Below are 26,138 nucleotides of genomic sequence, written 5' to 3'. Positions count from 1 at the left end.
TTTTCATTATTCAAGTCACCATGAAAATATTGAACAGGATGATATAGTGTTAAAAACACAGCTTTGTGGCCTTTCTCTAGAAATTTTTACTCATCTAAATAAGAACCATTAACTTGTGATTATTAGAGGAGGTTATTTAGCTAGTGTAAAATGATGTTAGCATTGTAGCAGTCATTTTGTCATGGGATACTCTCCACTTACATGTAATCATTTGGGGGATGTGATTTAAATACCTTACTGAGCAAAGAGGGCACGAGGAATGGATTAGTGCACAGTCCCCACTTGGCCTAATGTTAGTCTACTTCTAAGAGAACATGTTACAGTGTATTGTTAAAAAGACCATTTTCTCCTTCCCAATCATCCAGTAGGTGTTTTGAAGTTTTTCTATATCGTGGGAATAAATTATGGCTATAGTTTTTTTCTAGTGCCATTTCTCTTAGGCATGAAAATGCTAGAAATCTTCAAGTGGATATTTAAGATTCATATAGTTAAATTACTTTAAACCTTTATTCACTATCTTGATAATGATGGTTTAAGAAAACATCAAGTACATTATTTTCAGTCTGTAAATCCCAAATGCTCTTCATCATTTTAATTAACTTGGGAAATGGCACCATTCTTAGAGGTTGTGAAGTCTTAGTCTCTATTCAGTAAAGTCAATACTTAAAAGTTCATTCAACCAAGTTTAAAAAATAGAGTAATAACATCTTTGGTGTTTTCTTAAAGATAGTGTATGCATGAGTGAAAGCCAGTACAGTGACTGAATGAGACTTAGTGGGTCTCAGCTGTCCTTTTCTCATGTCATATGGCCTGATACCATAGGTATTAATACCTAGTTCTGTTTCTAAGTTCCTGAGGGTTTTAGATATTAGCAAGTAGTACAGCTGACCCTAGAGTGGGGTGAACTCTTTTTTTAATGTTTTTATTTATTTATTTTTTAATTACATTTTATTGATTATGCTACAATTGTCCTGATTTCTCCCCTTTAGTTCCCCTCTACCCAGCACCACCCATTCCCTCAGGCAATCTCCCTACCATTGTTCATGTCCATGGGTCATACCTATAAGTTCTTTGGTACTCTGTTTCCTATATGTTACTTTACATCCCCATGGATATTCTGTAACTACTATTTGTACTTTTTTTTTTTAAGAGATTTTATTTATTTTTAGAGAGGGAAGGGAGGGAGAAAGAGAGAGGGAGGGGGAGGGAGAGGGAGGAACATCAATGTGCGGTTGCTGGGGGTCATGGCCTGCAACCCAGGCATGTACCCTGACTGGGAATCGAACCTGCGACACTTTGGTTCGCAGCCTGCACTCAATCCACTGAGCTACACCAGCCAGGGGCTATTTTTACTTCTCAATCCTCTCACCTCTTCATCCATTCTCCCCCACCCCTCCCATTTAGTAACTATCAAAACATTCTCCGTATACATGATTCTGTCTCTGTTGTTTTTGTTTGCTTAGATTCACTTAGATCTGTTTTTTAGATTCACTTCTTGATAGATAATGTATTTTTGCCATTTTATTGTTCATAGTTTTGATCTTATGTAAATCCCTTTAACATTTCATATAATAATGGTTTGGTGGTGATCAACCAATTCCTTTTGTTATTTCTTGTCTGGAAAGCTCTTTATCTGCCCTTTAATTCTGAATAACATTTTAGCTAGGTAGAGCAATCTTGGCTGTAGGTCTCTGCTTTTTATGACTTTCAGTATTTCTTGCCAATCCCTTATAGCCTGCAAAGTTTCTTTTGAGAAATCAGTTGACAGTTTTATGGGAACTCCCCTGTAGGTAACTAACTGCTTTTCTCTTGCTGCTCTTAAGATTCTCTCTTTATCTTTAACCTTTGGCATTACATTAATGTGTCTTGGAGTGGGCCTCTTTGCATCCCTCTTGTTTGGGACTCTCTGTGCTTCCTGGACTTGCATGTCTTTGTCCTTTACCAAGTCAGGGAAGGTTTTTTTCCCCCCATTATTTTTTTCAAACAGATTTCTAATTTTTTGCTCTTTCTCTTCTCCTTCAGCCATCCCTATGATGTGAACGCTGGTACATTTGAAGTTGTCCCAGGGGCTTCTTAGCTTATTCTCATTTATTTAGATTCTTTTTTCTTCTTGTTGTTCTGGTTGCTTGTTTTTTTCTTCCTTATGTTCATTGATTTGATTTGCGGCTTCATCCACTCTACTGTTGTTTCCCTCTAAATTGTTCTTTATTTCAATTAGTGTATCCTTCCTTTCTGACTGTATCTTATTTATGCTGCTGAGGTTCTCAAAAGTTCCTTGAGCATCTGTATAACCAGTGTTTTGAACTCTGCATCTTCTAGATTGCTTATCTCCAGGTTGTTTAGCTCTTTTAATGTAGTTTTGATTTGTTCTTACATTTGGGCCATGTTTCTTTGTCTCCTCATTTTGGCACCCTGCCTGTGTTTGTTTCTATGTATTGGGTAGAGCTGCTTTGACTCTGTGTCTTGGTGTTATGGCCTGATGTAGTAAGTGTCCTGTAGAGTACAGTGGCACAGTCTGCCCTGTGACCCAAGCTGGGTACTCAAGGGGTGCCCTTCGTGTGGGCTGAGTACACTCGCCTATAGCTGAGCTTTGGTTGCTGATGACAGATCAATGGGAGGGATTCACCTAGGCCAGTCAGCTGCAAGGATTGGTTGTGTCCACTTACCACTAACCTCCATCCTTCGTGGAGGATCAGCTGTGCAGGGGTAGGGCAGTTCTGCTGCAGCATGGTCTGTAGCTGTCTACTGGGCTCACTGGGCCAGAAGTTTCCCTGGTGGTGCAGGCCAAGGCCAGCCTTCACCTGTGTTTTGCCCCAGGCCACCCTGTCAGAGCTACAGAGCAATCTGAGGTGGCTAGTATTTGTGCTGGGCTTGGAGATTCCCAGGTGAAGCCTAGCTGTGAATCTAGGCTGGCTGCTGCCAGTGCTGGGGCCAGGGACACACTGAAGCCAGCTGTTGCTTGTTTGAGAGGATTTAGGAAGTTGTGCGGTATGTGCCAGGACCAGCCATTCAGATGGAAAAGCAGCTTGGGTGTTGTTGGGGCAGAGTCTCTGGGGGTATCCAAGGGAGGTCAAACAGTGTTAGCCAGGTTGTTGGAGTCTCAGATATGGCACCAGCCTGCTGGCTCCATGGCTCTGTGGGCAGAGGGCTCAGAAAAGGGACAGTGGACTCTGCTCACCCTGGTACCAGATACTTTGGCCTCTCCCAGTGTGCCACTGGTACCCTTCAAACTGCCACCCCGGCTCTGGAGCTCAGAGGGAGTGAGTCTGAGTAGGCGAGTCTGTGTGCGGGTTCTTAAAGAGGAACTGCTTGGGACTCCAGAAGTTTCTTTCACCGATTCAATCCCCACTGCTTTTTGCAGCCAGAAATTGTGGGGACTTATCTTCCTGGCATGGGAACCCTGGGCTGGGGGGCCTGGTGTAAGGCTGGGACTCCTTGCTACCAAGATATCTCTCCTGAGTGTCACACTTGGATGTAGGACCAGTCCATTCAGTGTCTGTGACCCTCCTACCAATCTGGATGGATGTGGTTTCTTTAATAGTTGTCAGACTTCATTCAACTCAGTTTCTGATGGTTCTGAGTGATGGTTTGATATTTTAGTCATAATTTTGATGTGGTTGTGTAAAGAGGCAAGCCATGTCTGCCCATGCCATTATTTTGACCAGAAGTCTGTTTCTATTTATTTTCTAGAGGGAGAAGAAGGGAGGGAAAAAGAGAGGGAAAGAAATATCAATTGGTTGTTTCTTACATGCCCCCAACTGGGGACCCTGCCTGCAACCTATGCATATGCCCTAACCCACAATCAAACCAGCAACCCTTTGCTTCACAGGCCAGCGCTCAGCCCATTGAGCCATACCAGCCAGGGTGGGTTCAGTGAATTCTAATAAATTTAAGTTTATAAATGCTTTTTGTATTTAAAAGAATATTATTTTAAACATAAATTTTGGTTAAGTGATCTGTGGAGTTATAATTAATAGTTACACATTTAAAAAATCTTGTAATATTTGCCAATTTAGAGTTAGTTGCTTTGGTAGATTTTGTTTTGTATTACATTTAGTACTTTGTATACTTGGAATGCTATGTACTTTGAGATATTATTCTCATAGAAATGGTACGACTTAATATTTTGGGGGGGGCATATAATAAAAATTCATTGAAGAAATGATTTTTTAAAAAATACATTTACCTATTTTGGAGGAAGAGAAAAGGAAGGAGACAGGAGAGAAACATTAATGTGAGATTTTCTGATGGGGAATCGAGCCAGTGGCATTTTGCTTTGAGGGATGATGCCCAACCAGCTGAGATACACCTGTCCAGACTAAAGAAATGATTTAATTTTTATTGGATATAATTTTATGTTAATTGTGTAACAATTGTTCCTTGCAGTATAGTGAAATCATGAATTCAGGTACTCAGAAGTTTTGCTTGAATGATTCTGAAGTGTTTTAATTCCTTTTTTTCTCCCTAATTGGTGGGTATCATGGCAAGTTTATTCAATACCAGTGAATTACGACCTTCATAATTGCATATTGAATTCAGCAGCAAATGATTTGCTTTCAAGTTTATTTAAAAAAATGTAGGTAAATGAAGGCTTTCCCCTGATTGTTAATGAAACTAGAGAAGTTTTATTAATGCAAATTCATGAGACATTAGTTTACTAATGTTGAAACTTAAAAACACATTGACCTTCAATAGTGTTGCTTTTACCTTTCACTTTCCTTCCAGGTAAGTTGTACCATGCTTTATAGGTAGATTGATAAACTGTGTAGTATTTAAGCACTGTTAAGATCTTATGTCATTGTGCCTTGGACTTAGAGGCTTTAGCAATTTTGTAACCTCTAGAACTGTTACTTCCTTGCAGATTTTCTCTGATTCTGATTCGTAATTGACTAATAATCGACTGTGATGATTCTCTGTCATAATTGTTTAATGTTTGAGTACATGCATAACTGCGCTTTAGTATCTTTTCACACAAGGTTATAAGACATCCATAACTAAATTCTAAAATGAAACCAAAAGAAAATGTAAATTAATTCTCATGAAATTTGACAGTGCTAAAGGAGATGAAAAGTAAAACCTAGTAGTTTTTCATGGGTCTGCTTCATGATTACTGTTTCAAGACTTTAGCCATGTGTTTTGTATTATTTTGCATGATTCCATAGGGCCAAAAGCTAAAATAGATTTTTTTGTTTTCTTGTCAAGAGTCTTTTTTTTAATTTAACTAATAGAACAAAATATCAATAATACTTGGCATGGAGGTTCTTGCCTTTTCAACAGTGGGCTCTGGCTTTTTTTTTTCTCTTGAAGATACTGTTTTACATTGATAATAGTACATTGCATGTGTGATCTTAATTGATCACAGTACCCTTGGAAGAAATACCTCTATTTTGAGTGTATAGATTAGATTTAGGGATTAAAGAGCTGCCCAGTGTGACTTAGATAGCAAGTGACAGAATAAGGTTCTTTCCTCTTTATACTGTATTTCTCACAATTTCCATAGTACTCATTTTCATCTGCCTTTAGTACTCATTTTTTAAGTGTCTAGTAAACTACATAGCCACTCAGTAATTACTGAGTCATATCCAAAGAAAAGAAGGACCCAAAAGAGGATATAAAACTGGTACCTTCAATATATCGAAAGCTTGCCTTTGACAAATGCATGTGAGAGACATTCTAATTTCAATATTAAGTGTCAAGTGGATAATTTTATTCTAATTCAGAGGGCAGTACAGTTCAAGAGTTATAAGCATGGACTGTGAAGCCAGACTTGTTTGGGCTCAAGTCCTAGGTCTATCATTTCCTCATTCTGTAACTTTGGGCAAGTTACCACATATCTTTCTGCTTCCGTTTTCTCTTCTGTAAAATGGGATAAGAACACTGTATCTCTGAGGTAAAGGTGAATGATGCAATGAATTTTTTTGTATGAAAGCACTTAATAATAGTATGAGGCTCACTGTAAGTATACAATAAATGTTTATTCTTAATATATTGCCTGCCTAATCCTTCAGAAAGCCTTCTAAACAAGAATTTCTTTTCGTGCCTTTCTATTATTTTGAAAATTTGTATGCTAACCACCCTAAACTTTCATAGCTTATTTTAAAGATTCATTTTTTTAAAGTATACAAAATAATAAACAATATATAAAATAAAAATAACAAAGTCAAGCAATAATAAAAATGAAATAATTGAAAACAAAATAAAAATGTTTTAATACTAGAATTTTTTGAGGCATTTCTGACTTATTTATGAGATAATGCTTGAGTCAAGGATAGACTATTTGGTATTTTCTGTCAGTTTTACAATATTAAGTTAGTAATATAAAAACATTCCAGAAATCAAGGATTGATATACCTTAGTTGTGCTTCCAGACAATGATGTCTGTCATATTGGGCGAAGGAGGTCTAATTTCCTGTATTTTTATTGTAACGAATATGACTTAGAATTAATATTGTTTCATTGCTTACTTTTCATATCTTTACTATGGAGCCAGTACCTTTCTGTTGTGAAGTGATATCATGAGAGGGAATGAATTTGTTTATAGTACATTTAAAAATGATACTAAATTAATCCCAGTTGTGACAGGGATCGGCAAACTACGGCCCATAGGCCAGATTACGTTTACCACTGTTTTGTACAGCGAGTGAGCTAAGAAAGGTCTTTGCTTTTTCAAATTGTTGAAAAAAAAATCAGGGGTATTTTGTGAAATATTAAAATTATATGAAGTTCAAGTTTATGTCCATAAATAAAGTTTTATTGGAATATAGTCATATGTATTCATTTATGAATTGCCTGTGCTTTCGTGTTATAACAGCAGAGTTGAGTAGTTGCAACAGACGATGTGGTTTGCAAAGCCTAAAATATTTATCTGGTCTTTTCTAGAAAAAGTTTGCTGACTTCTAACTTATGACAATCTCAAAAGTATGGCTTCAGTTTAACTTTCTGTAATAGATGTGCTTTTGAACAGATTATAATTAAAATAATGTGGATCATATCTTTAGCTTGATTTTGCCTAGTGAGATATTCCCATGGAGTTAACAAAAGAAATTTTGGTGAGATTTATACTGATGTACAGAAGAGGTGCTCTTCAAATGTGCTGTGTAATGTTTAGTTTCCTCATGCAGATCTTCTAAAAAATTTAATCAAACTGAAAATCTTTTCCTGTGGGCTTCATAAACTTATAAAAAACTGACATATATAGCACATTCATTAAAAAAAGTTTCATTTTTATTTCATTAGAACCTCAAAGTGATTATAGGGATTTTGAATGTTCATGCACCTATGATGGGTTTATTTCTGTGCCTGAAGTTACAGTCTTACTACATGCTGTGGGCTTAGTCAGATATTTAGTAAGTGTATAATAAATTAATGGTCAAGGAAAATAGGTATGACCATGTAAGTTTTGTGGATAACAGAACTTAATGCCATTTCATTGGTATCCTGTACCTTTACCAAATGCTTGCTATAAGATATAATTAGAAAACAAACCAACCAAAATCTAAGCTTTTTTTCCTGGGGACTAGTCTCACTGGATAGTAATCTAAACATACATTCATAGTTAATTAAATTAGTACTGTTAAAAAATTGATCATGAAATTGAGATTTGGGGGAGGGCAAGGAGTGTCTCTGAACCATCAAAGTTTTAAATTTGTTCTAGGAGGACTAATAAAGAACTGAAATGCATACAAAGGAAACTATCATAGATTTAAATTGATCCAGTGCAAAGACCCAGGCAAATGTTTGAAAGTGAAGTTGATACTGGAAAAGGAGTTTTTCTTTTCTTTTCTAATAAAATAGAAAAGTCACTACTTATCTACTGTAAGCCCTCAATGATTGCATAACTTAAAACTGGGTGTATATTCAGATGACCAGAATCTTAGAATTTGTTAGAGAAGTCAAGTTGCAGATTACGTTGTTTTGAGATTTTTCCCAGTTCCTTTTTAAGTATTGAAATAATTTTGCATCTTAATTGTTATTGGACATTTTTAATTTTCTTAAAACTATTATCCTCTTAACATATCTTCAGAATAAATGCTTAATTTTTAAAAAAGTTTTATTTATTTATTTCCAAAGAGGGAAGGGAGGGAGAAATAGAGAAAGAAACATCAATGTGTGGTTGCTGGGGGCCATGACCTGCAACCCAGTCATGTGCCCTGACTGGGAATCGAACCTGCAATGCTTTGGTTTGCAGCCCACCCTCAATCCACTGAGCTGCGCCAGCCAGGGCAAATGCTTAATTTTTTATTAACATTTTTTTCTAATTATTATAGAACATTTAGAGTAGCCTACTTTTGAGTATTTATTCAAATCTTCTTTATTTAATTTTAATGGCTTTTCAAAACTTACCAAATGATGTTCTAATTGAAAATTTAAGCTCATTCAAAGTAATGTTAGCCATTTCTTTCAAGGTTTGAATATTTTTAAATGCTTTGGGATTTTGTTTTAATTTTTAAATTTATTCATAAAAGCAAAAGAAACTTTGTGTTTGCCTGTAAAATTAGTCTGACATAAATGTTTGGAGAGAGAAACTTCCCTGTGACAGTGTTTTTAGTTTTTAGAGAAATGCTTTTTAGTCTGGATTATTATGGATAAACTTTTGACATTTTACTAATCTGTTCATAGAATTATATAGTCTGTTGTATATTTTAATCATAAGAAAACGAATGACACTTTCTCATTTTAGATCCTAATAAGCTAAAAGTCTAGAAATTGTTTCAAATAAGCAGGAATGAATAAATGTAGGCATGTTTTTTTCTTTTGTATTTTCTGTAACTTTTAGTTAACATGACAAAAAAACCTCTAAATCATTTTCTTCCCTGTTCGTCAGAAAACTCGAATGACAATGAATTGAAAAAACTTACAAATATTACTTTGAAAATGACTTAATTTACAATGTATAATTGACTTTTTGAAACCTACTGATACATTGTTTTGCATTAAGATTTATAAATTTCTAATGTTACAGTACTACATAAATACTTAACTATATAATAAATGGGATCGAGCTATAGACATCTCAACCATCTATACTAATATAATAAGACTTTTACTTTATACACTTTGAAAAATTTCAATAGTTTTACATTTTTAATTATGGGTGGCTTATTAGTGAACTGTTTGCAGAATGGAAGAAAAGTTGTGTCCTCTGCTCCTAGAGATGGCCTGGCCTTGGTTAAGTGGGTTGTTCAGTTACTATTTGTTACATGAATAAATAACCATTACTTGCACAGTAAATTGAGAGTTGGCTATGTGGAAGATAAGAGCTTTTTCAAAAGATAACCCTAATTCAAATTGTGAAATTTTAAAGCTACTTCTATAACCTGTTGTTTTTGGAAACTAACTTGTTTGTGTTATGTTAAGTATTTTTGGTTAACTATGTCTCGGAGTGTGACTGTAACAAAAGACTAAATACTTTTTATTTAGTGGCATATTGTTAAATTTTATGTTTGTAGGCATAATTGTTAATCATTTATTCTTTGAAGAACCAGTGTTAAAATGTAATTGCTTAGGTGAATTTGATTATACAAATATTTATTTTTAGATATATCTTGAAAATATTAATAAAAATAAGTTGTCAGAGAATATTATGGTAATATGCTTGTGTGATATATGGAACATAACCAATGTAATAATACATGATCACATCTATTTTGATTATTGGATTATTTCATTTGTTTATAGGCGTATTCTACATTCTAAAGGGGAGCTAAGTGAAGATAGACATAAACAGTATGAGGAATTTGCTATGTCCTATCAGAAGCTGCTGGCAAATTCTCAATCCTTAGCAGACCTTTTGGATGAAAATATGCCAGATCTTCCTCAGGACAAACCAACACCAGAAGGTAAGATGCCCTTAAAAACAAATAATGTGATTTAGTAAGTACTTGCATGTATTAAAGTATATTATTGTCAGATGTGTATTATTGAAAATTTAAGGATTTTAAATGAAGTAGTAGTAAGCCCTAATAAGAAACAAAAAACAACTTGAAATACTCTTCTGAGTAGAAAAAGCTTTAAACTTAATAATAATTAACTCATGATATGATGAGTACCTTGGGGTTCTTTTGTAACAGATACCTTGTAGTATATCCATCAGGGGCCTGTCTTAAGCCATACTTGGAGTTGTAGAAAGATTCACTTTATCAAATAGGTGATAAAATGGATTGGACCTTTGGGATTCTAATTTTTCTATATTCTTATTTTTAATGTTTGTTTTGAATTATATATTGTCTTAAATTATTATTTTGAACTAAAGCTTACCTTGCAGTTTTGTGATATAAATTATTTATAATTTTGTGAGGCGAGTTGTGTTTCATATTCTTTCAAAGGTGTTTTAAACTTCCTTTTTTGATCTTAAATCAGTAGGGCTCTTAACAGGTCACACCAACTACTTGATAAAATATACTTCTGTTAGGTAGATAAGAGTTAATAAATTATTAATCCTTTATTATTTTTGAAATTGTTATACAACTGTTTGGCACTCCTATTTACTTAAAAAATCTTAACAGTGAAATATTTGTATAGTGTGTATGTTAAGTGCTGTTGAGCTAGCTCTGAGTCCTGGAGACTCTGAATGATGTGCAGTGTCCTTTTCTCAACAGCCCTGCTCAGTCCCTGCAGACTCCTGCCTACAGCTGCTTTTATGAAGTTAATCCACCTCATATTGGGTCTTCCTTTTTTCCTGTTGCCTTTTATTTTTCCCAGCACTCTTGTCTTTTCCAAAGAATCCTGCTTTCTTATGATGTATCAAAAGTACATCAATTTTACCTCAGCTTCAATTTTGTCATTTTTACCTCAGTGATTTTCAGGCTTAATTTGCTCTAGGACCCACTTGTTCATCTTTCTGGCAGTCCAGGGTATTGGTAGAGCGTTCATCCAGCACTATTTCAAATGAATCAGTTTTTTCCTGTCAGCCTTCTTTACTGTCCAGCTTTCTCATTTGTACATAGTAATTGGGAAGACAAGGGTGTGAATGGCCCTTACTTACTTACTTAGCCTTGGTCTCTTAGGACTCAACATCTTTGCCCTTGGGGAGCTTTCCTAATTCTTTCATTGCTGCCCTTTTGAATCCCAGCTTTTGCTTGATTTCTTGGCAGCACTCTCCATTTGAATTGATAAGTGAACCAAGGTAAGCAAACTCGTAACATTCTCAGTGTCTTCATTGTCTGTGTTCAAGTAGTGTGTTTTTTTCTGTAGTCATGATTTTTCTTTATAATGTTCAGATGCATTCCTATTTGGTAGTTTCTTTCACTTTTATCAGAAGTCATTTCAAATCATTACTACTTTCTGCCAGTAAGATAGTGTTATGAGCATATCTTAAGTTATTGTTATTTATTCTACCAGTTTTCACTCCTTCCTCTGAGTCTAGCCTAGTTTTTCATATATGTTCTATGTACAGATTAAACAAATAGGGAAATCAAATGAACCCTTGTCTGACACATTACCCTGTAGAAAGTCATTCTGTCTCCATATTCTGTCATAACAGTGGCTTCCTGTTCAAGTTACAGGGTACACATCAGGACAGTCAAATACTGAGGCACACCCATTTCTTTAAGAGTAACCCATAGCTTTTCATAATCAACACACTAAAAGGTTTATTTTATACAACGTAGACTAAGTGCTCACACTTAGATTTCAGTGCCTCTTCCTTTTCTGAATCCAACATGAATATCTGGCATTTCTTGCTCCATGTAAGGTAGAAGCCTTTGTAGTATCACCTTGCGCATTATGTTACTTATGTGGGAAAGTAAAGCAGTGATCCTATCGTTACTTTACTCCTTGGCATCTCCTTTCTTGACAATTGGACTATATATTGAAGGCTTCCAGTCTGTAGGCTGTTGTTTTGTTTTCCATATTTGTTGACATACTCTTGTTAGGATTTTAACGGATATTCAGTCTCTGTGACTTGGAATAATTCTCTTGGTATCTCATCTAGCCCTGGTGATGTGTTTTTTCTCAGTACTTTGAGGGCAGTTTTCTAGAATTACAGGTTCTTCCTCATAGTAGTCATCTTCAAAGGTACCTGTCATCCTTTTGTCCCTTCTGTATAGATTGTCAGTATAGTATTTCCACCCTCCCTTTACTTTCTCCTGGTCAGATAATGTGCTTCCTTGTTGGTTGTTCAGCATTCCTAATCTAGGTTTGAATTTTATTTTCATTTTTTAATCTTCCAGGAGAGATATCCTGTTCTCTTCTATCTATATCCTTCTCTTTATGTGATAATTGTTGAAAAACTGAATTCAGGATTCTAACCCTGGTTTTGTCTTGTCACCTTTTACTTTTGACTCTTGTTTGTCTCTAACAATTTTTAGTGTTTCTTTTGTCATCCATCTCGATTTTTCCTCCCCTTTTACTTTCTTCATTATCTTCACATTCTTCCCTAATAATACAGGGTCTGGCTTGAGTGTAGGTGGTAGGGTAATAATATGGGTGTAATAATGTATAGTTTTAATTTGAGCATTTTACCTAAAATGTTGTATGGTGTGCCTAAGTATGGTATTGTTATATTAGAGAATTACATGCTTAGGATTTTGTAGTTAAAAATAGGGGCATTATTTGTGCTGGACCTCTTATTTTGTTTCAGTCCACCGTTCTGGGTCTTGATAAGTTAAACAGTGCAAATCCGTTCCTTTTCTTTTTTCTTTTTTCTTTAATGTGGACTTGAAATTCGTCAGGAATGTTATTTACGTTATATATTTGTTTAGTGCTCTTCTTCAGCTTTACTCTACTTGATATTAACAGTTTGTGGTCAGTACCACAGTCTGCTGCTCCTGGTCTTGTTTTGGCAGAGAAAATGCAGCTTCTCATTCTCTTGCTTTTAGTTACATAGTCCACTTGATTTCTGTATTAGCCATCAAGTGACTTCTGTGTATACAGTCACCTATTGGTTATTAGAAGCATGTTTGTGATGGAAAAGTTGTTGGTTTCACAGAAATCTACAAGCCAATCTCCTGCTTTATTTCTTACCCCAGTCCACATTTTCTGATGACATTTGATTCTGCTTTATTTCCTACTTTTGTGTTTCAGTCATCTATAATTGTCAGCATGTCTTGTTTTGGTGTGTGATCAAATTCTTCTCGGACATTTGCGTAAAAACTTTCAATTTCATCTTCTTTGGCCTCTGTATTTGCAACATAGACTTGAGTGATAGTTATGTTAATCAGGTTTTCTGGAAGTCTGATTGATATTATTGGGTCAGACCTTGCATTGTAGCCCCTAACTTATGTGCTATATCTTACCTCAGTATTGAAGCCACTCCATTTCTTCTGAGTTTGTCATTTCCAGAGTAGAACACTTTGTAGTTGCCCAACTGGCAATTTTGCATTCCAGTCCATTGTAGTTCGCTAACCCCAGGCACTGCATTGTAGATGTTCCATTTCTTGGTTTACAATTTCCAGTTTACCTTAATTCATGCTTCTTTAGTTCCTAGTTCTGATTGTATATGTTGTGCAGCTCTTTTTTTTTTTTTTTGCCTTTGTGCACATCAACCAGTAGATGTCATTTCAGCTTTGATATAGTTGTATCATTAGCAACAAATGCTCTTCCCTAGTAACTGTTTGATTGGTTTCTGACTTGGGAGTCTTATCTTTCAACACTGTCTCAGACTTCATTTTGGACTGTCTCATTTAGTGTTCAAGGTAAAATGAAAGATTAAAAAAAATAACTGTAGTGGTTTACCACAGCCTTCTACTGCACATTGTGTGGGTCCAAACCACACATGCTTGGGTCTGTGGTGTCGCAGTCACCAAACACGAATGGGATGTAAGGGTTCTGTGGGTATTTGTAAAGTATCCTTTTATAATATAAGAAGGTGTTTTGTATTTTACATACTCAATAAGAAATGCCTGTTGTACACTTTGAATACATTTATTTTGTTATATTTATATATAATCATGTCCACAAGTTCTACTAATTTTTGTATCTCCTAATCAGTGAGAAAAGTTCTACCATGGAACTTGTGTTTTTGGCTGAATCTGGAAGGTGTCTCAGAATTTTCTGAGTATATTTATTGTACTTTAGAACCCACATCTTTTCATGGTATTTAGCATCCTTTGATATTTACTTGATTTATTTCTACAAAAATTTCAGTTAGTCATTTAATGCTAAATGACTTTACAAGTATTTTAGGCATTTTCCACAGATAATAGATCTTGGCAAAATCCTGTCAACATTTTTAAAAGATACTTTCACTGGTGTAGAGCTTTAGACTGAAATGTCTTTTTTCTTTCAGTATTTTAAAGATTTTGCTGTACTTTGTTTTAGCTTGCATTGCTTTGAATGAGAAAGCTGCCATCATTCTCTGTTCTTTACATAATGTATATTTTTTCTCTGGTTGCTTTAAATTTTCTTCATTATCACTGATTTTAGTCAACTTAATATATGTGGCTTGAAGTAATTTTCTTTGTTTTTTGTGCTTGGCATTTATTGGACTTCTTGAAACTAAATTTTATGAAAGTTAGAAAATTTGACCATTTCTTCAAATTACGTATTCTTTTCTCCTCTCCTATGGAGATTCAATTACAGTTATCTTAGTTGGTTTGAAGTTATCCTTTTTATTCAGTATTTCTTTTTATATTGGATAGTTCATATTGCTGTGTCTCAAATGAACTTTTTCCTTTTACAGTGTCTAATAGACTGTCAGTTTCATCTAGAGATGTAGTTTTATCTAGAAGCTGGTTATATTTTTCATGTCTTGAACTTGCTCAGTCTATCTTCTAGCCTAAGGAAATGAAATACAGTTAGAATAACTTAATGTCCTTGTTTACTAATGTTATAATTTACATAATTTCTGCATTGCTTTTAATTGATTTATAGATTGATCTCCTATATATCTCTGGTAATTTTTCAGTCTCTTTTCATGCCTGGTGTATTATTGGATACATTCTGGATTTTTTTTATTCTTAGAAATATTGAGCTTTGTTCAATATTTGTTACTTGGAAACAATTTCATTCTTTCTAGGCCTGCTTAGTTAGGTGGTATCAGAGCCGCCTTTATTCTAGTACTGATTTTCCCTATTACTAAATCAGTATCCTTCTGTAACAATGCCTGTAAATTAGAAGGTTCATGAGTTAATAACTTTTCCACTTTTATCTAGTTCCCTCATATGTAGGGGCTGAGCAGTATTCAGCTGAACATTCAAGGGGACTTTTTGCAGATCCTTGTGCTCCTTTCTCTGTGCTACTCTGTCTTGGAAAATTGAGCCATCTGGGCCAGAGTCTTGCTAGATTCTCAGCTCCATCATCCTCGACTCATGGACACTGCTGGGGTCTACCTGGCTTCTCCCTTTCTTGGTCATGGCCTAGAAAATCTTACCAGGCAGTAAGCTAGGGCAGTTAATTATAGGGCTCAGTTTATTGTTTCTGAGGAATCAATTTCCTGCGCTGCCTGCTGTCTAGTGTTTGATAACCATTGTATTATATCGTTTGCCTGGTTTTTTAGTACTTCATCTTGGCCTGAAGAGGCCTAAGTTTTTCAGTAATCAGAATATCCTTTTTTACCTCATAGAAATGAGATTGGATCATATGTAGTATTCTACAACTACTTTTACAAGTACTACTGTGTATCTTAAATGTCTTTTTATGTCAGTTCATATCTGGCCATCTAATTGTTTTAAATTGCTACATAGTAATATTTTTTATATAATTGCTATATTTACCTTGCCCTCTGTTCAATGGCATTTAAGTATAATTTATTTTTACCTATTATGTTCAGTGTTATAGTAAAATTTCTGTACTTAAGGACTTTTTGTATGTGTACTAGTATTTCAGGGATAAATCCTAGAAGTAGAATTTCTGAGTTAAAAGGTTTTATGAATTTTAGGGTTTAATACATAATGCCAAATTTTCTTCCAGAGAAATATACATGCCACTAAGTGTATGAGAATTAATGTTTCCTTACATGCTTACCATATTGCAGTTTTTGATTTTTACATTCTGAATGTGGTTAAGCATCTTTAAGTTTATTGGCTGTTTTATATATGTATGATTTTCCATGTGACATACTGTCTTAAGTCCTTTACCCCTTCCTTTTAAATAAAAATAAAATATCTTTTAAAAATTGATTGTGAAAATGCTTGGCATATTAAGGAAATTTTACTCTCTTTTTATATATATATATACATTGCAATTATTTTCCCCCAGTTTTCTGTGGTTTTTTGAGTTTGTAGCATTTTTTTTTTGCCTCTCAAGTTCAATTTTTTTTTTACAATTTAAAATATTATGAAATACATTACTTTTCAGATTTATAAAATATTCATGCATATTATAGAGTGGAAAGTGAAAGTCTCTTGTCATATTCCATTCTTTAAGATAACCTTGGTTAACAGTTTGATATGAATATGTGCAGACTTTTTTAATATACAAAATGCATGTGCAAAAAATCATATCTATATGGAGCTTTATTGTTAATTTATGTAGGATATTACTTTGCATGACTTCCTTTTTTCTTTTGATAATGCATTTTTGAGAATCTTCTGAGTCAGTTCATGTAGATACACATCATTTTTCTTAACATCTCATTAATATTAGATAGTGTATATATACAGTTTGCTAGCCCTTACCATTGATATTTAGATTCTTTCCAGTTTTGCTCTGTTACAGTGTTATAATGAACATTCCTGTAAATCATAGTTTATATTTTCTGTTATTTCTGAGGTACAGATTCCTCTGGAATTTTGTACAGATATTATGCTTATTTAAAGTGTTGATATGTAGTGACCACTTGCTCTCCCCCAGTGCTATATATCAGTTTGTACTCTAGGTACGATACGAGAGTGCTTACTTTCCTACTCTCTTGTCAACATTTGTTGATACCAGTCTTTTAAACAATTTTATGGGTCAAAGTGATAAAAAGTTTGTTTTAGCATTATCCTGATTAATACTGAGGTTAAAGATCTTTTCATATGGCCTCTTACCCATCTGTTTAGAGCCTTTATTCATTTTCTATTGGGAATTTGGTCTTTATTTATAGGGACTTTTTATATTATGGATAGTAATTCTTCCTTATAAATATTGCCAGTATTGTCTTCTAGTTTGTCCTTTGCTTTTGCTTATTTTTTCATTAAACAGATGTTGTAGACTTATCAGTCATTTCCCTTATATGGGTTTAGTGTTTTATGTTTAAATATATTTGTTTTAAGGCATATAATTAATGATTTAGGGAGCCAGTGTATTTTGTTTTTGCTGTTCTTACTTATTTTTAATAATTTTTAGTGAATAAGCTAATTTGTCTTAGGGTTTTTTTAATCTTCATGATCATTCTCCTACTTAAAATTTTTGTTTGGAGAGAAGCACAGTGAGAATAGATAAATTCCTGAATGGTCTTATGATCATGAAGTAGGAAATTAATTACTCTTAATGTTCTGAGTTTAAAAATATATAGTTGTATATGAAGGTAGACTTGTATAGCTGTGTAAATTTATATATGGTTTTCCATGTCTGCATACAGTATTTATCTTTTCTGTCCTTTTCCAGTTGTTTATCAGTTGACCAGTTACGGCAGTATGCCTTATATCCAGGATTATGGCAAAAGGAAGGATGCTTCTTTTATTTTTAATTTTAGTTTTCAATTAGTTTACACTCAGTATTATTTTGTATTAGTTTCAGGTGTACAGAATAGTGATTAGACAATCATATATACTTTACACAATGTTCTTCTAGATATTTGCAGTGTGTACCTGGTACCATACAGTTATCTCAGTATTTTTTACTGTATTCCCTATTTTGTCTTGTACATTCCTATAACTATTTTGTAACTACCAATTTGTACAATACTTCTTAAGAAAAGTTTTTATTTTTTGAAAGAGGGAAAGGGAGGAAGAAAGGGAGAGAAACAATGATGTACGAGAGATATATCAATCAGTTGCCTCTTGCATGCCCCCAACCAGGGGCCTGCCCTGCAAACGAGGCACATGCCCTGACTGGGAATGGAACTGGCAGCCTTTCCGCTCGCAGGCCAGCACTCAGTCCACTGAACCACATGAACCAGGGCAGTACAATACTTCTTAATCCCTTTCCCTCTTTTACCAAGTCCTCCAATCTCACTTCCCCTCTGGCACCTACAAGTCTGTTCTCTGTGTCTCTGAGTCTGTTTCAATTTTGTTTATATTTCACATACAGGCGTAATCACACGGTATTTGTCTTTCTCTGACTGACATTATTTTACTTAGCATAATACCCTCTAGGTCCATCCATGCTGTCACAGATGCTAAGATTTCATTCCTTTTTATGGTCAAGTAATGTTCTCTTGTGTTATATATACATAATTTTTTTTATCCACTTATCTATTTTAAACCATTAAATTGTGTTTTTATTTATTGATTTTTAGAGAGTGAAAGGAAAGGAGAGAGAGGAAGAGAGACATTAATTTGTTGTTCCACTCATGTAGGCATTCATTGGTTGCTCCTTGTATGTGTCCTGACTGGAGATTGAATCTGTGACTTTGGTGTATCAGGATGATGCTCTAACCAACTGAGCTACCTGGCTAGGGCTAAAGCACTTATCTATCAATGGGCACTTGGGTTGCTCCCATACATTAGCTATTATAAATAACGCTGCAGTGAACATACCCTTTTGGTAGGTATGAAGGAATGCTTTTTAAAAAAAGTTTTATTTATTTATTAGAGAGAGGGGAAGGAAGGGAAAAAGGGAGAGACGTGTGGGAGAAACATTGATTGGTTGCCTCTCACACAACCCCAACCGGGTCCTAGCCTGCAACCCAGGCCTGTGCCCTGACTGGGAATGGAACCTGCAACCTTCCTGTTTGCAGGCTGGTGCTCAATCCACTGAGTCACACCAGCCAGGCTGTGATGTTTCTTAATTAAGGGTTTATGTTCTACTTGGAAAGATGATCATGATATAAGAGGATTGGGAGTCGTCAAAAACACACACACAAAAAAACCCAACCAACAAAGCTTAATGGGGGAGGAGGAGACTGGGAAAGCTCTATGTTTTAGGAATGGCCAGGCTTCTATATAATCTCTTTTAATTTTTAAAATTTTATTTGTTAAATATATTTTATTGATTATGCTATTACAGTTGTCCCATTTTTTTCTCCCCTTTATTCCCCTGTGCCCTGCATTCCCCCTCCCACCGTCATTCCCTCACTGTAATTCATTTCCATGGGTCATACATATAAGTTCTTTGTCTTCTCCATTTCCCATACTATTCTTAACCTCCCCCTGTCTATTTTATACCTACCATTTATACTTCTTATTCCCTGTACATTTTCTCCCATTCTCCCCCCTTTTCCTCCCCGCTGATAACCCTCCATGTGATCTCTATTTCTGTGAATCTCTTCCTGTTCTAGTTTTTTGCTTAGTTCGTGGGTTTTTTTGTTTTGTTTTGTTTTGTTTTTTTAGGTTTCGTTGTTAATAGTTGTGAGTTTGTCATTTTACTGCACATAGTTTTGGTTGTCTTTTTCTTAGATAAATCCCTTTAACATTTCATATAAAAAGGGCTTGGTGATGATGAACTCCTTTTACTTGACCTTATCTGGGAAGCACTTTATCTGCCTTCCCATTCTACATGATAGCTTTGCTGAATAGAGTAATCTTGGGTGTAGGTCCTTGCTTTTCATGACTTGGAATACTTCTTTCCAGCCCCTTCTTGCCTGTAAGGTTTCTTTTGAGAAATCAGCTGATAGTCCTGTGGGAACTCCTTTGTATGTAACTGGCTCCTTTTCTCTTGCTGCTTTTAAGATTTTCTCCTTATCTTTAATCTTGGGTAATGTAATTATGATGTGCCATGGTTTGTGTTTCCTTGGGTCCAACTTCTTTGGCAGTCTTTGAGCTTCCTGGCCTTTCTGGAAGTCCTCCTTCATTATTTTTTCAAATAGGTTTTCCATTCCTTGCTCTTCCTCTTCTCCTTCTGGCACCTCTATGATTCAGATGTTGGAGTGTTTCAAGTTGTCTTAGACGTTCCTAAGCCTCCTCATTTTTTTTGAATTCTTGTTTCTTTATTCTGTTCTGGTTGAATATTTTTTTCTTTCTTCTCCAAACCATTAATTTGTGTCCCAGTTTCCTTCCCTTCACTTTTGGTTCCCTGTACATTTTCCTTTATTTCACTTTTCCTAGCCATCACTTTTTCCTCTATTTTGCAACCATAGTCAACCATTTCTGTGAGCATCCTGATTACCAGTGTTTTGAACTTAGCATCTGATAGTTTGGCTACCTCTGTATTGCTTAGTTGTATTTTTTCTGGAGCTTTGATCTGTTCTTTTATTTGAGCCATTTTTTTTTGTCTTAGTGTGCCTGTTACATAGTAAGGGGCGGAGCCTTAGGTATTGACTAGGGCGGGGCAACCCAGTTTGCTGCATTGTGGTGCTATATGTGGAGGAGGGGTCTGAGAGGGAACAATGCAGTTTCTTTGGTTCTCCAGTTGGCTTTCTGTCACTTTCTTTGCTACCCGCAAACAAATTGGGCCCTTATGGTACTGATTCCAGGTGGGTGAGTTCGTGTATGTTCTAGGACACTGTGGGTCTCTCCAAGGAACTCTCCTTTGAGGCTGGAAGTTTCTCTCTTTGCCACAACTCCCACAGGTTTTTTCAGTAAGAGGTTCTGAGGCTTTCTTTCCTCATACTGGAACCCTGGGTTGGGTTGTCTGTGTCGCTTCTTAGTTGTTCCTCCCAGTTTATCTGCACACAAATGTGGGACTGCCTGTCCACCAGCCACCACATTGCCACGTATCCTCTCCACCCCAGCTGCCTGTCTCTGCCTACTGGTCTGGATGAGTGTTTAACTCTTTCGTTTTCGGACTTCCATACAGTTTGACTCTCTGGCACTTCTGGTTATTTTTGTTTTTAAATTTTTTCATTGTCCTTCTTTTGGTTGTATAAGGAGGCAAAGTGTATCTACCTCTGCCTCCGTCTTGCCTGGAAATCCAGGCTTCTCTATTTTTTACTTTGGTTTTAAGTTTCATGAAGGTAGGCCTAATATATCATGTGGTTACTTAGTCTCGTATTAATTGTTATTAAACATTTGAAGAGGAAAGCATCTTTATCCTGTGCTGTCCTCTAGTCTGTCCTGGTTTAATTTTATTTTACCTAAAACAGTTTGTGATTTGATGTTAAGAATGTTCATGTGAACAATCCAAAGTGCTTGTTCATTGAAGAAGCTTGTGTTAGTTGAACACTCAAGATTCATTAGTTATAAAATTGAAAATGAAAATGTCATGTTTAGCATGCTAAACCTCAAATAGTTTTAATTCCCTGTGATTTATTTTGTTGTAGAGCATGGGCCTGGAATTGATATATTTACACCTGGTAAACCTGGAGAATATGACTTGGAAGGTGGTATATGGGAAGATGAAGATGCTCGGAATTTTTATGAGAACCTTATTGATTTGAAAGCTTTTGTTCCAGCCATCTTGTTTAAAGATAATGAAAAAAGTTGTCAGAATAAAGAGTGCAACAAAGATGATTCTAAAGGTAAATTCTAGAGGACAGATTTTTACCTTAAGTTCTATAAAAATTATTTTTAAAATAGTGTTTGTAAGAAATAATTTTTTAGTTGCTAGTTTAATAATATGAACATTGAGTCATTAGATTAAATTCATGACAGAACAATATGGAATGGCATATGACAGGTTGATAATTGACATACTTTCAACAGTGTTAAAACATTTAAGTTAATGTGAAATAATTTGAATATGTGTATAATACAGTGAATTCATGTGAGCTCTTAATATCTGAGTTTCCCCCAGCTTATTAATGACATTGTTAGCTCTTTAATGCTATTTACCTGTAATTCTCTTTCTAGGCTAGATATTACTAACTCTTTGTGAGGAAGGTCCTGAATGCCAGTCACACAGTGTTTCCTAAAGGGTATTCTGCCAAACTGTAGAGATGGAGAAGAGACGATGGAAGGGCATGGTGACAGGAATTTGGAGAGAGATAATTTTTTAAAAAGTTACTTTTGTATTCTGATAAAGTAGGGAACCCATTAAAAATAATAGCTAATAAAAAATAAAAAAGAAAGAAAAAGAATAGCTATTAATTATATTTAATAATCACTCATGCCAGACATCATTTTAGCACTTTATAATATACATAAGAATTTATTTAATCCTCATAAGAACTCCATGAGGCAGCTACTGTTGTTATCCCTACTTTTTAGATGAGGAAACTGTGTCACAAAGAGGTTAAGGAGCTACTCAGGGTCAAATAACTTGCACAGGTAGTAAGTGGTAGACATAAAATTTAAGTCCTGTCAATGATGTGCTCTTAATTACTGTGTTAATTGCTTTTCACGTTACATTAAGATTAGTAATTTTTGTGGTTTATATTAAACTTATGAAATAGTATACTTTTGATGTATAAATATTATAATACATCCAAAACATTCTGTCACTCCATTATCCATTAAACATGTTTTTCCCATTCGTCCCTTTCTCTAACCCTTGGCATCTATCAATTTGCATTTTGTGCCTTTGAATTTATTTATTTTGAATATTTCATGTAACGAATCATACACTGTGTGATCTTTTATGCTTATTTTCACTTAACATCATGTTTTGAGGGTATATCCACATTATGCATTTATATATACTCCATTTCTTTTTTATGACTGAATTATATTCCATTGTGTATATATACCACAATTTATTCAGTCATCTGTTGGTGACTTCTATGCTATTTCCATGGTTTGGCTATTGTGAATGGTGCTGCTATGGATACATACTTGCTTGAATTCCTATTTTCAAGTTGTTGAGTATATAACTAGGAGAAGCATTATGGGATCATTTGGTAATTCTGTGTTTAACTTTTTGAGGAACTACCAAATTGTTTTTCCACAGTGGCTAAACCATTTTACATTCTTACCAGCAATATATAAGGGATCAGTTTCTCCAGCTGGCAAAGGATCTTTGCCAACACTTGTTATCTTCCAGTTTTCTTTTTGATTTTAGCCATTCTTATGAGTGAAGTATGGTACCTCATTGTGATTTTGCTTACATTATTTTAATGAGTAATGATGTTGAACATCTTTTCATGTACATGTTGGTCATTTCTATATTTTTTTTGTAGAAGTAACTATTTAAGTCTCTTGCCTCCATTTTTTAATTTGAGTGTCTTTTTAGTGTAAGAACTTTTTATATATTTTGAATACCTAACCCTAATCAGCTACATGTTTTGCAAATACTTTCCCATTGTCAAGATTTTCTTTTTCTTTTCTTTTTTTTCCTTTGTATTTTCTTGATAATGTCCTTTGAATACACCAAAGTGGTTTTTCTTTTAATCGAGACCTAATTTTTTAGAGCAATTTTAGGTTTATGGCAAAATTAAGTGGAAAGTATAGAATTCTCATATATTTCCTGCCCCACATATGCATAAAATCCCCCATTATCAACATCTCTGACCACAGTGGTCCATTTGTTAAAATCGATGTACCTATATCAACATTATTACTACCCAAACACAAAGGTTTTTTTTAACTTAAATTTTAAAAAAATAATTAGTTTTGTCCTTTATTTCATATACATAATATATTGAATAGGGTCGGGTAGTGCTTGTTAGGATTGCTAATTAGAAGAACAGTAAAATAGTTTCTTATTCTTCATAACATTCTTCTTCATAATCTTAAAATACAATGACCCTTAAAACTAGGCTTTTTCTGTGTAAAAGGTAGTGGGGTCATTTTATGGGGTGAAAACCTTACCAGAGGCCCTTGTGGTAGTTTGAAATAGTAAAACCTCTTGGCTGATCTAAAGATATTTTACGTTAAGGTAAATTTTACTCTATATTTTATGAAGAGTAGTATTCAGATATTTCAAGTATTTAAAAAATTAAAGGGAATTATATATATATATATATAAATATATACATATATATGTAGAAACTCATTTTAAATATCTACTACCCAGTTTTGTCAGTTAAAGTTTTTTTTTTTTTTTAAGATTTTATTTATTTATTTTTAGAGAGGGAAGGGAGGGAGATAGAGAGAGAGAAACAAACATCAATGTGCGGTTGCTGGGGGTCATGGCCTGCAACGCAGGCATGTACCCTGACTGGGAATCGAACCTGCGACACTTTGGTTCGCAGCCTGCGCTCAATCCACTGAGCTACGCCAGCCAGGGCCAGTTAAAGTTTTTAAAAAGTCATTTCCTCATACTGTTGAAACCCCTGTACCCCTTGTGAGGACTAGGTCCTATAATATTAGTCACCTCAGTATTGTATAATTTCTGCTATGTCTGGGTTTTTCCCTATCATCATGCCAATTTGACTTCAAGGGTTGTAATATTTGTTTCTTTTACAGGAAGTGAGTTTAGGGTCTCAATCTCTCTTATGAGACAATGTACTGAGTGCCATAGAAGAGACAAATACGAGCATGATATCTTTGTACTTACCACATTAGTAGGCAGCAGCAGGGACTCAAAGAATTATAACTTGAAGTAGAATAGGAGTGGGTCTTAAAAAAAGTACAAAGCACTGACAGTTAAGACAGTGGAGGCAGTTCACATGTTTGGAGATCACATAACACCTGTAGAAGAAATAGACCTTTGTGACAGACTTTGAAGCTTGGCTTGGATTTTGACAAGATATATGGAGGTGGACCCTCCTTTTCTAGAATAGTATAGTGCAAATTTAGTATCTCTCTCCTGTACATTCTTTCTCCCTCTCTTCTTTATTCATATCTGCCTGTCAAGTTCAACCCTGGAAGGAATTTAGCCATCCACCATACTGGTTTCTGTATCCAGACTGTTGAGCTCTCCTAGAGATGATCAGTTAGGTAGGTTGATAACTTTATAAATTCATGATCATCCACTTTAGCCAGGTCCTCAACACTGTGGAAACTTGACAGCATTTCTGTCCTCATCTCACTCTTTCACACTCCACAACACAGTTCCATTTTTTTCTCTAAGTTTTTATTCTCCTTCCCTCCTTAGCAGAAGATTATGCTTGATGTAGGACTTCATAGAGAAGATAGAAGCCATCAGACAGATTTCCCTTGACATTGTGCACCTTCTTATTTATGTGTCTACCTGCCTTAGTACTTATAAAATGTTTCTTCTCTGGGTGATGTGATGAATTTTATACCTTATATCAAAGGCCAGTCCATCTTCTTCCTCTAAACCTTATCTCCCTGTTTCTCCTGAACCCTGTGCAGTCTATTATGCCTTCTATGTATTTTGTGTCAGTCTTTCTCTCTATCTCTGTCTCTACTGAATCTTGACCTCAGTATACATTTTCTCATCTTTGTAAACAAAGCAAAACAGATCAAAACAGAAATTGTGAATGCTTTAGAACTCCCTGGGGCTCTGGTCCCTTTTTAACTATTGTCCTGTCCCTTTTTTGAGTCCTCTTGAAAGAATTGACTATACATGGAGTCTTCACTTTTTCACTTTCTTGCTCTTTAGTCCATTTTAATTTGGCTTCAGTGCCACCTCTACCCTGAAACTATTTTTGCCAAAGATAACCAATTACTTCTATGTTGCTGTATCTCTAGCACAGTTTCCAGGTTTTGTCTCATTTGATCTCTCAAGCAGTTTAACAGTTTACTATTCTGTGGCACTAAACCCTCCTGATTTTTCTTTCTGCTTATCTTTGGCTTCCTCTTTCTTCTCTTCAAATGTCCGTGTTTCTCAGGGTCCAGTGGAAGAGGAGGGAATAGTTACGTTAGTAATCAAGTCTAGTTAATCTAACCTGTTAAATGTATCTTAGATGTGCTTTATCATTAACTGCTATTATTCTAATCTGAGCTACCATCATCTCTTAACCTGCGCTACACATGATACCTCCTATCTGGCTCCCTTGTGTTTGCTCTTGCTCCTCCTATGTATTCTAAAAGATTAATTTTATTCTCCTACCTAATATCTTTTAATGGCTTTACATTTATTTAGAATATAATGTGAACTTGTTAACATTATCTCAAGGACCCTACATAGTTTGGTTAAAGTCTTCTGCTCCAATTATGTCTGTTACCACATTGATTTTACTTTTTTCTCCTTTTCAGTTTCTGCAACAGCTAGTTGTCTTGCCTCATGGCCTTCATACATTGCTTTGTTTTCTGCTTGCAGTCCTCTGCTCACTATACTCCATTTGACTCCCAAATGCCTATTAGTTTAATTTCTTCAGATATATTGTACATTTCTTGAGAACAAGGATCACATTTTAAGCTTTTTCTGAGTGTTTAGCAGCTTAGAATAAT

At 35.0% G+C, this 26,138-nt stretch overlaps 1 protein-coding gene across 1 annotated transcript in view; it reads left to right on the top strand.

Moving 5' to 3' along the window:
• Positions 1-26,138, top strand: part of UPF2 (UPF2 regulator of nonsense mediated mRNA decay) — a 106,541-nt gene that overhangs the window by 12,280 nt on the left and 68,123 nt on the right. The window contains 2 exon segments of the mRNA XM_028507359.2: positions 9,675-9,839; positions 21,224-21,421. Of these exon segments, the coding sequence (XP_028363160.1) occupies positions 9,675-9,839; positions 21,224-21,421 (363 nt within the window).

The sequence above is a fragment of the Phyllostomus discolor genome, chromosome 1 (assembly GCF_004126475.2).
Source record: "Phyllostomus discolor isolate MPI-MPIP mPhyDis1 chromosome 1, mPhyDis1.pri.v3, whole genome shotgun sequence".
Classification (NCBI taxonomy): Eukaryota; Metazoa; Chordata; class Mammalia; order Chiroptera; family Phyllostomidae; genus Phyllostomus; species Phyllostomus discolor.
Note: the sequence above shows the minus strand (reverse complement) of the source record. Positions and strands in the feature narration are given on the sequence as shown.